This window comes from Glarea lozoyensis, assembly GCF_000409485.1.
Source record: "Glarea lozoyensis ATCC 20868 chromosome Unknown GLAREA2, whole genome shotgun sequence".
NCBI lineage: Eukaryota > Fungi > Ascomycota > Leotiomycetes > Helotiales > Helotiaceae > Glarea > Glarea lozoyensis.
In genome coordinates, this window is record NW_007360994.1 from 1944427 (window position 1) to 1957253 (window position 12827).

Sequence of the window (12827 nt, forward strand, 5' to 3'; positions counted from 1 at the left end):
ACATTGATATGTGGACATTCAGTTTTCTCGCCCGGGCTACACGCAAGGCTTATAGGGAGACCTGGAATGAAATCTCTCCTTGAGCATCGGGGTGAGGCTCAAAAAGCAACTCAACTTGAATCTAGCCTACCTACCGCATCGAGGCCTAATGAAACAGAAAAGCCACAGATAGCGCTGCCCTCCACTAGATTAGCTCTGGTGAAAGTCCAATAAAGCCCTCTGCCGAAATCTTCTGAATGCGGTGTGCCTTGCCATGGGGGACTTTGAAATAATAAGTGTGACATTGCCAGCACTCTTGCATAAGTTCCAGAAAAGCATATCAAATGCCCCCAATGGAAGAAAGATTACAGTAACACAAGAGGTTGAGAGCCTTATTTATCCCGGCCATCATATGGAACCCGCTGAACGGGCTGCCATGACAAGGGAAACAGCGCATTGTGGCGTGGCGAAAATGGTTTTGGTCCTGCAATAGGAATATGGGGCCACCCAACTCGTAGAATATTGGACTTCAAAGCATAGGTGTGCAGAATGCGGACTGAACACCGGCGACAAGACATGAGAAATGCGAAAATGAGGCTTTCCTTGACTTATAATTAGAATGAAGGATCCTTCTTTGTGGTCGAAGTTGAGTTTGCGGCTAGTTAAATTAGGTGGTCCAAGCGCCCGGAATTGACCCATCGCAAATATTGGCTTGTTGGCTCCACGCTCTTACAGCGAGCCGCTAAGCATCGATGAGTGGCCGCCATAGCGATGGTAAAGGAAACCGTGCCGTCCTCAATGGACGAGGCTGAATTATGGAAATCTTCCTTTCTTTCATATCTGAGGGGCTACGAGCTCGAGAATCTAGAAGCTTGGTCTCAATTTCAACGATCTCGTCGGATTCACGAGCTCAGTGAGCAAATGAGAACTGCAAGAGCTGTTTCCAATGCCAATATTGGCCCATAACCGAGGGCTATGGGCTTCTCGAAACTCCAAGTTGGATATTGAGAGTCGTGGGAAGGATGATGGTCTTTCTTGGGTAGAGCTTCCTCTGAAAGCAGTATCACCACGGTATTCGCCGCCACAGTACGTTTTCCCCTTCCTAATAAACATGTAAAAGATTTAGGTATCTGTGGAAAGTAACCCGTCTCTGACGGAAAGAGCTGACTGTTGAGTCTTCAGAGTTTTAAATCCGTCACAACCTGTACGGATTACGGTGGGTTCTGACCAGACCCAAAAGGACTTCCTTGTTCCAAAGGATGCGCTGTGCATCGCTTCGAAATACTTTGCACGACTATCCACCATTGGATCTGATTTATATTTACCTGAGGATGATCCAAGTATCTTTGCCATGTTTGCAAAATGGATTATTGACCAAGAAAAGCCAGCGACGTACGATCCAACCCAAACTATCGCTTCGGAGCCATGGACTTCGAAAGCTGCTTGCGCATGGGTGTTGGGACTGAAACTACAGGCAGCCGAATTTCAAAGATTCGCGCTCTCGAAGTTTATTCAAACATGCGCTTTGGCGATTGAAGGGCCGTGGGCGTATGTCGAGAGACACGCTCCAGTCGGTTCTCCGCTACGACTATTCTCGGATCATTGGGTTGCTTGGAACTGCTCATTTGCTGGTCGTGGAAACAACGAATATTCCGCTCTGGAAGCCTCAAAGAAAGCACATCTAGTGACTAAGGATACTAGGGATCCTCGGACATTTGACATCCAGCATTGGTATATGAGTTGTTCGACACAGCTGGATCCGAATTGCGAACATGATCCTCTCACTCAACTACTAAACGATGAAAAAGCGAGGAACAAAGCAGCAAGTTCTGTAAAACTCCCTGAAACGGGGCGTTTGCTCGAGAATAGCAGACAAGCAGCTCGACTTCCGCAAAGGGCTGCACCGGCACGATATGTGCCTTTGAATGCCACGCCCACTGCTCCCCCCGCGCAATATGGATACCGGACAAATAATCAGCACTTTTCAGCAAGGTCAGAGGCCACATTCTGTGGTATCCTTTGGCAAGCAATCCTTTGTGTATGGTTATTGTGGTCCATTCGACTGCTCTAAATAAGCTAACGAGTTACGCAGATAATCTATGTAATCCTTATTGCCTTGACTCTTTGGCGAATTACCTTTATTATCTTCTTCGGTTACGGCATAGATATGCAGATTCAGGTTCTGTACTTCACTCTTGCGACAGCATCTGTCGGTGCATTGAGTATTTTCTATGCGCCCCTAATGCCTTTGTACCTTCTTTGCGCGATCCCAGATGGTATAGCGTTAGCGTATTTCACTTCGCGTGCCGAATCTGTAAGTCTATTTGATGTACTTACGGAATCTGTCTAACAAAGTTTCTAGTTATCAATCGAAGCACTTAGATTAATCATTTTCGTTTTCCTCGGCATACCATCCGGATGGTGCTATCTAGTCATGGCTCCTAAATTGTATAAATTGATTAGAAATAATTAGAAAGTTAGTGCTTCCATCTAGATTAATGCAGAATACACCCAGACTATGCACTTCATCTCTTAATTTACTCGGACCCAATTCAGCATGCCAATTGGAACATCGAGTGGCACACATTGGTAAAGTCGTCCCAAATTCGCATTATTTCCTACTGCTAATCTTGTCCTCTCCGACTTCCACCCAGCTGTACAATTACTTGATCTTTTGCAACCAAATCAATCTCCAGTCGTCTTATAAGTGCCAAATTATTCGAAGCTTCTTTCGACAAGCGCTCGCTATTCTTCCTGAAAAATTCACAAGTTGGTTGATGTTCCTTCAGCTCTGCCGTGTGTCGTTGAGTCAATTGCTGAAGTTCAGCATGATTCTGCGCTTGAATGTTCGCATTAGTTTGGTCTATTAGTTGAGCTAGTTTTGCCTCGTGTACTACTCGGAGCTTCTCAAACTGTGCTTTCAATCGAATGAGTTCCGCCACGTGCGCCTCTTGAACCCGTTGCAACCGGGCTTTCAGTTGATCCAATACCATCGCGTGCGCTGCTTGGAGCTGCTGTGACTGAGGTTCCAACCGATTGCGCTCATCCGTCATCGTATCCAGCTGTTGCTGCAGGCTGGTCTCTCTTTCCTGTGCGAGATTTAAGGAGTTTTGTATTTCTGCAATTGTCGCATCTTTAGCATTCAACTCTCGGCTCAGAAGGTCTTCGATAGATTTCTTCAGCTTTGATTGTGCTTCAACTAGTCTCTGGTTGTCCGCCGCGCGCTCGCTAGCCAGGACTTGTGCTACAGATTCCCTCGCAACTGTGGTCACAGCATATGGCATCACTTTTGTTAGTACTTCCGTACTTAATTGTTGCACCATCCACCACAGTCTCTTTGTCATCTGGTCTCTTGCGGCTGGTGCCATTGTTGCAATGTCCTGCACAAGCATTTGATGCGCCGCGTGAGCTTGATCCTTACGTAGGTCCTGGAGCTCTGTCTTCAGTTTTTGGTTTACCTCCACGTATACGGCCTCCTTGGTATGCCAATCATGTCTGACTTGTTGCAACTCTGAGTTCAGATCTTTCTCTTTACGTCGTATCTTGCCAAGCTCGTTTTCGAGCACCGTCACATGTTGCCTTTCGCTTTCCGCATCTTGTTGCGCCTTCATCATATCCTTCAAAGCCTTGTCAACGACATCTTTACTGTTTTCTCGTTCAGTTTCGAGTCTTGAGATTGTGTTTTTGATATCGTCGTTGAGTTTCAATGAAGCCTGTACCATGGTTTGGTAGTCCGAAGCATTTGAGTCCTTCGCAACCTTCATTTGCTGCACTTCCTCCGTTCTTTTTTCCATCTTCAAATTCATATCGGTAATCTGTTCTCTTGCATGAGACAATTTCAACTTATTCTCAGCAATTCCTTTTCTTACGTGAGATAGGGTCATCGACTCCTCACTTGTGCTGGGTCCGGAAAATTGATCAGAGGCTCCAGATGCTGAATTTCTGTCACCATATCCCGCCATATTTCAACGTATCTACAAGTATCATTAGCCAGACTCAGGCCATCGATGGAAACAACATACATTTCGACAATATTGCGATATGTTTGCCAAATTCATATCTATCCGTCAAAAGCAAAAGCTCCAAGCTTAAACATTCCACCATTCTCGCACTCCAATGCCCAGCACCTGCGAAGGCTGCATCTTTCGCAGATCTCTCATCAAAACTCACCTGTCCGAATCTGTACTGTAACATGAAGCAGCTGCAATTGAATCGCAGCCTTGTGCTGAAGCCTATAATTAGGTTGCAAGGCTAATTCCGCTTCACGGCAGATTCCTTGTGGCGCCAGCCACCGTGCCTCGATTTGGACACCAGCAAATGATTACAAGGAAGGAAGTATTGCCAGAAACTCTGCCGGTTGGAAACTTGGCCAATGGGCCATTTGATCTTGGTCAGCAGAGTCCCGTGCCGTTGTGGTACAGAGCGCAATATTCCGCTGTCGTTTTCTGGGCGGAACCCTATGGCGAATGTGGGAGCCTCATCTCAAAGTGGAGAGTGATTGGGCTACTGCCAGCCTTGTACGAGGACGGCCTGCTTCGTAACTGCTCTTCGATGTCTGCTGGATAGAGGTTGTCCTTAAACGGATTGAGCTTCTGTAACCGCTACTTTTGAATTGCGCACGAAATCTCACAAGACGTCCAAAGATAAAGCTATCCACGGGACAGCGGGAATCATCCTTCAGATAACGACTCGTTGAATGCTTCAGGTAATATATTATTTCTTCTAAATCACGAGAAATGCGACAGCTAATTCATTTTAGAAAAGCAAAAGATATCCTCAGAAGATGGAATCGTATCATCGAAATTAGTTGCCTACACGGGTTACTCTAGACGGCATTAGACTCCAATTAAGAGAGGGCCAACAAAACTCTCGTTCAACAACGAACCAAAATCCCCGCAATACTAGAATTTAATTATTCCGGAATTGGAAATGACCGTGATCAAGGCTGACTGCCACTACCTTTGAAAACCAATTGTTCGCTGCAATGGTATTGTTGACCAGGCCCTTTGTGCGACTGGTGGTAAGGAACAAGCGGCTACCCGAGTACCAGCAGAAGCAAAATCGAATCAGGCCCCACAGAATATCCTACTTCCAAGGCAATTGGTAGATCTCTGCCAGTAAATCAGTTCCATCGCTTACTCCATGACAGATAAGAGTTAGTGTTGCATGTGCAACCCTGTCGGTCTTGCATGAGAGCCTGTAGCCATCACTTTACTTTTTCCTTGGAAAAAGCGTCCGCTCACCCCGCGCGAATGATCCTGCAGCGTGCATAAGAGATGGCGCCATTTCTTCAATCAGCTTGAGGCTCTTTCTCTGCGATTAGGACTTAGGCTTGGTCCCTCGCCGTCTAGACCAGGTTACCTCGCGCCTTACACCCGCTCATTCAGTACAAAAGGTACATCAAATTGCGCTTTAAAATAACACGCAACCTACCGACGGAAACGACAACAGTTTCGACGATGGTTTCAAAAGTCAATTGGGCAGAGATGGCCGATTCGGACTCGGAGCAGCCAGTCCCCAGCATCCCGAGTGAAGTTACACCCAAGTTATCGGACCAAATTATAGAGAGTTATGCCACGAGCAGGTATGATCCGGAAGAGAAACAGTTTTTACCGGCTGGATACATCGGAACACTGGTAACATTAGAGGCCATTGTCCAAGAGCTGGATGAGAAGGATATATTAGAACCTGAAGATTTGAACTTAGACCTGCCGGGAAACCGCATGAAAAAGAAAATTGTTGACTTCGTCTATCAACAAGCAAAGAAACTGTTCGCGATTTCTGTTGTTAGTGGTTTGCATGGGCACGACTTGGCGTTGGCCATGAATCGATTCAGGACTCTTAAGGTCTGCGACGCTTCTTTACCTTTAACGGAGTCAGTGCTCGGTGACTCTTCTTGTTGGTCGAAAACGAGAAAATACAGCTTCCTCCAAGAACAATGGAAATTCATAGCTCCTGTCTTCTCACAAGAAAACTTCAAAGTTGATCTCTTACCTAGCCACATCCTGCCCTTTACTGCAAAAAGTAGTTGGGCGAAAGAAGGGGCGTTTGGTCAGGTGTTCATGATTAAAATTCATCCAGCTCACCAGACAAATGCAATACATAATGTAAGACCTGTCTCGAACTCTGATGTACATAGTGCTTAAAGCGCTCTGGTTCTAACCTCCTTATCAGCCTGACGGTACACTAGCCAATCTCGCTATCAAGGAGTTTGTCATTCCTGTGAATAACGAAGAACTTTGGAAAGACGCAGATGAAGTATGGAATTCTGAAGTTAATACGCTGAATGAGATCAGCGACCTCAAACATCCTCATCTCATTCAGCGAATTGCTGCAATAATTAGAGGTAATCAGCGATTTCTGATGTTCCTGTGGGCCGATGGAGGAAATCTGCGAGACTACTGGGAACACAACCCGAAGCCGAATCTGACAGCAGATTTGGTCAAAGACATCATCGAGCAGATTCGTGGCATGGCAGAGGCTCTCGAGAAATTGCATGGGTACAGAGACCAGTATCATTATCGCCATGGCGACATCAAGCCTGAAAATATTCTCAACTTTCCCGACCCGAAAAAGTCACGGATGGGAACGTTCAAGATTTCCGACCTTGGTTCAGCAAAACATCATTCAGTAGCCACCCGTCTTCGAGAACGGACTGGAGGTAAGGCCTACGCGACTCAGGCCTATCAGCCTCCTGAATCTGTTACCAACCAGCTGTCATCAAGTTCTCGGCTGTATGATATTTGGTCGATGGGGTGTGTGACTCTGGAATTTATGGTCTGGGTTCTTTATGGATATGAAGAACTCAAAAAGTTTACTACAAGCATCAAAGGAAAGCTGGATGAGCCCTGCGCCTTTTTCGAGGTGGAGAAGATCGAGTATCAAAACACCCCTCCTGGGCTAGTGGCCAGCATACATCCTGCTGTCCAAGCTTGTTTGGACCGTCTCTCCGCAGACCCAGAGTGCGCAAAGGACACGGCCTTGGGAGATCTACTCGAAATTATCAAAAATGACCTCCTCGTTATTAAACTCCCGGAGCGAACCCCATCATTCATGGATCTAAACAATGTTTCTGTCGAAGGTACCAATGATAATCACAATTATTCAGAAGCGAGGACAGTTCATCCGACAAGAATAAAGCATCGCACCAGTGCCAAGGGATTTGTCGACGCGCTGGATGACATTCTGAAAGGTGCAAATGCAGAGAACGAGAGCTATTGGTTTACAGGTAGTAGTCGGACAAGACTTCCTCAGGCCAGAGTTATACCGAAAATTGTTACTGAAGAAAGTCTTCCTTCGGGTTTATCCCCAAGCTGGAGACCACAACGTGGTCAAAAGGGTCCGACACCTGTATCGAACCCCAATCAAAATGTATGTTTAAGTTCGGTAAAAAAATTTCCTCATATTTGGCGTGGATACTACAAGAATAATAACTCATTTGCTTCGTTCTTTCTCAAAGCTCGTATCTACAAAATGGCGTAAAAAATGCTAACATTGCAATCAGATGCAAGATGTAGGAGCAACCTCTGTAAGGAACGAGAAAAGTTTACAGCTAACACATTTCTTGCAGTATGTAAGCTGTGCTGCTTGAAGTTAACTTTGCAATAGAATACTAATCACAATCAACATCGATATAGTCTGTAAGTTTACCCCTTTTTTACAAATCAAAACGAAGCTGATGGTTAGCTAACACACTTCTAGCGCGTTCATGTCAGTATATCATATCTCAAGGGTTTTAGTAATCCCTGAACTGCAGCTCAAGATTACTAACATCTCACAGGAGGTATGACTTCTTGAAACTTAGGATCTCTTATTGTCCTTTCGAACAGATTCTCCTAACTTTGCTCATAGTTGTCCAATGACTGGACTTATCCAGTCGACAACGGCTTCGCACGTAACTTGCTTCAAAAAATGGATCTTTCAGTCGTACCACCTAATGCTTATTCCCCCTCGCGTCTCTGCGGTAAGTGCGCGAGTATTGATTTATGTGCACCAACGCTTCATATCCAGGACACATGGTCAGAATTCGAAGACAATGTTGCTACCTGTGACTTTTGTAAGTTGAGGTGGAATGTCGCGAAACATATTAATCGGGAAGACTATAAATCCGTCTCGTTCGAAAAGGTTGACTCAACGTTGAGAATGAATGACAGCAATGCGCCTGCTCTATCTATCTGTCGGAGTCCAGGTAAGCTTTCAGCTAGACACTCAAATAGACCGGCCACTGACAACAAGTAACAAAAGAGTTGAGTACTACGGTGCCGATCCAAATTGGATTTCCACAATTGTCTGGCGCTCGGAGCGAGTCCCATTTTCAGATTCTCCGCCACTGGCTTAAAAGCTGCGACCAAGGCCATCAAAAACTGAAATGCCAACCATCCAAGGTTGAATTCGTACCTACAAGACTGATCGATGTAGGCCAAAGCGATTGCGACACCGTTCGACTTTACGAAACCCAGTCAACCGATTCTCTCAAATACATCGCTCTATCTCACCCCTGGGGCACCAAACCGCCATTCTTCCAAACTTTTCGCAAAAATGTGACATCTTTCAAAGCAGGTTTCAAAATAACAGACCTCACAGCGACCTTGAGAGATGCCGTGCAAGTCACCAGAGAATTAGGTGTCCAGTATCTGTGGATAGACTCGATCTGTATTATTCAGAGAGACGAAACCGATAATGGAGATTTCGAGCAGGAGTCTAAACATATGGAAAAGGTATTTAGTTCGGCTTACTGTGTTTTGGCTGCGAGTAGTGCGCATGGACAATCTGATGGGTTTTTGAACGAGCGAGAAGGTAGCCGCAGAGAGTTTGTGACATTTCAGAAGCAAGATCAGCCTCCAATCTTTGTTTGTCAGCATTTGGATGATTTTAATCAACATGTCCTCGAGGGACCACTAAACAAACGAGGTTGGGTGATGCAAGAGAGAGTTTTGGCTCGTCGCACTATTTACTTTACTGACAAGCAGACGTACTGGGAATGCGGAGAAGGAGTAAGATGCGAGACACTCACAAAAATGGAGAAGTACAACTCTCTCTCAACTTATTATGTTCCTGCAACTAACGATTTTCAAAGTAAACTAGCTTCCTTTCTCGGCGACCCAAACTTTCCCGAAAAGATTGCTAGCAAATTCACGTCCAGAGGAGAGAAAATCGTCTTCTACGAAGATCTCTACAAGCAGTACTCTCGCTTAGGTTTTACAAGGTGGGAGGACCGTCCGATCGCCATCGCAGGTCTAGAGAAACGGCTAATATCAGATCTGCAAACACACGGTGGCTTCGGCGTCTTCGATGATGGACAAAGTTTGCTTCGGCGGAGCTTGCTGTGGCAGCGCGGCAAGGACGAGCAGACGTTGACGAAAATCATATTTCCACCTGAGAGGAACACCATTATTCCATCGTGGTCGTGGATGGCGTATCAAGGCGGTATAGACTTTCTAGATGTACCATTTGGAGGCGTGGATTGGACTAAGGATGTCATTCACTCTCCTTGGATTCCGGATCCGACTGAAGCTCACACGACAGATCAAGTGGGGAGCATTGAACTAAATTCTGTTGCCAGAGGGTTTGACCTCCAGGGAGCTAAGGCTAATGAGTTTATGATTATCTATGATATTCCGAGGACAGAGGGTGCGTCGATGAAATGTATTGTCATGGGGAGAAGGAGGGAAAATGTGAAGTCGGCGGATGCTAGACATTATGTTCTGTTGGTTGCGCCGAAGGCTGGGTTTTATGAAAGAGTAGGCGTTGGGTTCATGCTGGGAAAGTTCATCGAGCTGAGTGATCAAGGGTCCTCAAAAATGGTCAAGGTTCGCTAGAGGCATTGAAATTCAGTCGTTCCATTCTCAAACTTTTTTTTTAACCCATTTGTGGTTGAAGTTAAAATGGTTAAATGTATCTCATTTGATGGAGGGTATTATTCTAACAGTTTCCAAAGACATTCCAACATGGTTCCAACATTATGAACAGCCTGTTCCGCCTAACTCCTCTTAACATGAATGGCCAACTTGTAAACTGCAATGATCCGAGATGAAAAAGTCTTACAAGTCACTAGGTATGTTTTAGCAGTCGTGAAAGCTTCTATTTCTCCCTCGCCTCCTTGGACTCTCTGGCACAGAAAGGTGACTTGGATATGATCTCTCTTGGACTGGCCCATCGTAGGTGGGAAATCTCTTGTTACTAAGCACTTCTGGTGCCGTGTCTGTAACGTCAATTTCAACCACGTCATCGCAGTTTTGAGAAAAGTTGTGGCGAGGTGCTGGTTTGCAAGCGTAATCCAACCCGGCGTTTGGTTTCTCAATTTCTTTCAGCCAAGATGTCAACTTGACATGTATCTCATCACTTGTGAACCGCCCTTTCTCTTCAGGGTTCTTAGGCTTGACCGTAAGCATGTTGAACTTTATCATAGTGATGAACTCGTGTAGAAATTCGGTACAGTTTTCGTGCGCGTGAAGATCATCCATAAACTATTCGAAGCATCAGTGAATGGCCGGTTACTCTGAGAAAGAGAATTTCTTACATTTATTACAGCGGGTTTTACCCTAGCTGCCAATGCTATTGAACGCTCGCCGTGAACCTTAACTATCTCGAAGAAAGTATCTGTATTCATGTCACACCACATAGGATCGAATGACATTCGTTTTTTCTCAAACTTCTTCACCAACTCCCAGCCTCCCAATAGCCATGTGATAAACTCTAAGTACAAACAGCCAAGCGTCCAGATGTCGTATGATTGACCGATTTTGCCACCCGTGAGATCGCACTCCGGAGGTCTATAAGACATTGAAGTTGCAACTTTGCTTTTTGGCTTATAAGACTTGCTGTGATGTGTGCTGTATTCCGAAAGGCCAAAATCGGATATCTTCAGCGTACCCCCATCAGAATCAGAAAACCAGAGAATATTTTCTGGTTTCAGGTCGCCATGACGTCCGAATCGAGATTCATGAGTTTCAGGGTGATGATGAGACCCAGTCTGACATTTCGAATTGCTCGTCCGGTAGTGATGGATTTTGAGTAGACCGTGGGCAATTCCCTTGCACTGTTTTGCAAACCACTTGACAGTTTTCATATTCAACGAGGGTTCAGGTCGCAGAGTTGACCAAAAATAATTGAGGTCGCCATCCGCCCATGGAAATATAAGATAATATATACCAAACTGCTCGTATGTGGCGAGTAATGATATCAGGTGAGGATATCGAGTGTCATCGCTATACATTTTGAGCATTTCCACTTCTTTTTTAAAATCTTCTTTGCTGTTCGAATTTAAACGCTTTATCGCAAACCACTGATTCTATATACTAAAGTTAGTCAACTAGAACAGTGTGTGTTTGGGCTCATGAGGAAATACCCTAGGCAAGCTGAAACTGTGATGTTCTGGATGAATTTCAACCTTGAAGACATGACTGTAACCACCTTCGAATTCAGTTCGGTATTCATTTCCGTCACCACGTTGACCGTCCACTGTGAATGGTAGCATAGCAGATGGTTGTAAAGGCCAATGACGGACGTCTTTGCATGATCCTTTGAAGAAGAAGGGAGACACAGTTGTCCATTGCCACTCTTCAAATGCTTTCACGCTGGACATGGTCCAGTTCCTAAAACACTCCAACTTCCTAGATGGATTTTTTGCTAGCCGGAGCTCGAACCTCGAACCATTCGCCCCCTTGGGAAGTTTTCTTAAAGGAAGGCCTAGATCATTGATGCCCTCTTCTGGATCTAGAAATTTCAGAATGCTTGATGTTTTTTCAATCAAGACCAGGATTGCAAAGATCTTTTTGAACGATTTTATCTTCGGTGGACGAATGTCATCCTCGTCTCGTAGCTGAGGACTCTCTTCACAGATGGTGCGGGCGTATGCTCTGATCTGTTTTGGGTTGTGGTTGTCCTCAAGACACCTGGTCAGCTCTTCATACACGCAGTCTTCGGTGACGAGCTTGGATAAATATGCCCTTGGAAAGAAGCCTTTTTTTTCCTCATGAGGTCTGACAAGCGCTTCAAAAAATGTGTCCTGCAGAGCCAGCTTCTCACGCTTTTCATCAATATCATCCAAGACAGGCCACACTTTAGAAGCTCTCACGCCCGTGGCATTCTGGGTTGCATAGAAATATGCGTCGCCCGAGTCACTGACATCGCTCTTTGAAGGTTTGAGGGTCGTGTGAGGAATCTCGGATTTTCTCACTGATGGTGTGTTCCAGGGAACGACTACAGGTAATTTACTTCTCTTTCCAGAAGAATTTGACTCAATGTCGGAGCTCCAGCAATCTGGTAACTCGGAAGTGGACTAGATCACTTATTAGACTCGATACCTTATGTGAAACATGTAAAAGCATAAAATACGAAATAACTCACAGCTGAGTCCTTGTCTCCGTCATCAATGTCTAAGCCGCAATCAGAGCAAACTACAGTCGGGTATGATGGGTTCAAGCTCGATGAGCTTTCGTATCCCCTCGACGAGTCAAAATTGGATGAATCTTCTGTCCTTGAGGGTGTGGAAACATTATGTCCAGGCTGCTTGAAGTGTGAATTCCCATCAAAAGTGTCGCTACTACCAAGAATTAAGTTTGGGGAGTCATTGGTGACAACGGGAGTATCGTATGCCACACCCTCGCTGGCAGCATCAGCTGGACTGTTGTGTTCCAGGAGGCGGCGGACCTGAATGTCAAGACTCAACGGATATAGTGACTCGGTAGGTTTATCGCTATTATTCTGGCCTGGAATTGCAGACTCATCAACTCCTGCAGGGCAATTGCGGTTAGAATTCGAATCCTTGGGCCGTAACTGTGCCTGAACCAAAGGAAAGCGCTGGGTATCATCTACAAATGGAGGCATTGTAAGGTCCTTTCGGAGCT

General features: G+C 45.4%; 4 protein-coding genes across 4 annotated transcripts; 2 read left to right on the forward strand and 2 right to left on the reverse strand.

Annotated features, from left to right (window-relative positions):
* Window positions 1-925: 925 nt before the first annotated feature.
* Window positions 926-2452, forward strand: GLAREA_03962 (uncharacterized protein; the record flags this gene model as incomplete). Its single annotated transcript, XM_008084215.1, has 4 exons — window positions 926-1065; window positions 1162-2017; window positions 2072-2293; window positions 2342-2452. 4 exons carry the CDS (start codon window positions 926-928, stop codon window positions 2450-2452), a joined length of 1329 nt encoding a protein of 442 aa, XP_008082406.1.
* Window positions 2453-2603: 151 nt separating this feature from the next.
* Window positions 2604-3941, reverse strand: GLAREA_03963 (uncharacterized protein; the record flags this gene model as incomplete). The annotated part of the gene is made up of 1 exon (XM_008084216.1): window positions 2604-3941. One exon carries the CDS (start codon window positions 3939-3941, stop codon window positions 2604-2606), a length of 1338 nt encoding a protein of 445 aa, XP_008082407.1.
* A 1497-nt stretch (window positions 3942-5438) lies between these two features.
* GLAREA_03964 (Protein kinase-like (PK-like)) lies at window positions 5439-9797 on the forward strand (the record flags this gene model as incomplete). Its single annotated transcript, XM_008084217.1, has 7 exons — window positions 5439-6086; window positions 6154-7350; window positions 7484-7507; window positions 7588-7619; window positions 7681-7762; window positions 7831-8167; window positions 8224-9797. 7 exons carry the CDS (start codon window positions 5439-5441, stop codon window positions 9795-9797), a joined length of 3894 nt encoding a protein of 1297 aa, XP_008082408.1.
* Window positions 9798-10040: 243 nt separating this feature from the next.
* GLAREA_03965 (Protein kinase-like (PK-like)) lies at window positions 10041-12807 on the reverse strand (the record flags this gene model as incomplete). Its single annotated transcript, XM_008084218.1, has 4 exons — window positions 10041-10445; window positions 10499-11269; window positions 11327-12259; window positions 12328-12807. 4 exons carry the CDS (start codon window positions 12805-12807, stop codon window positions 10041-10043), a joined length of 2589 nt encoding a protein of 862 aa, XP_008082409.1.
* Window positions 12808-12827: the final 20 nt, after the last annotated feature.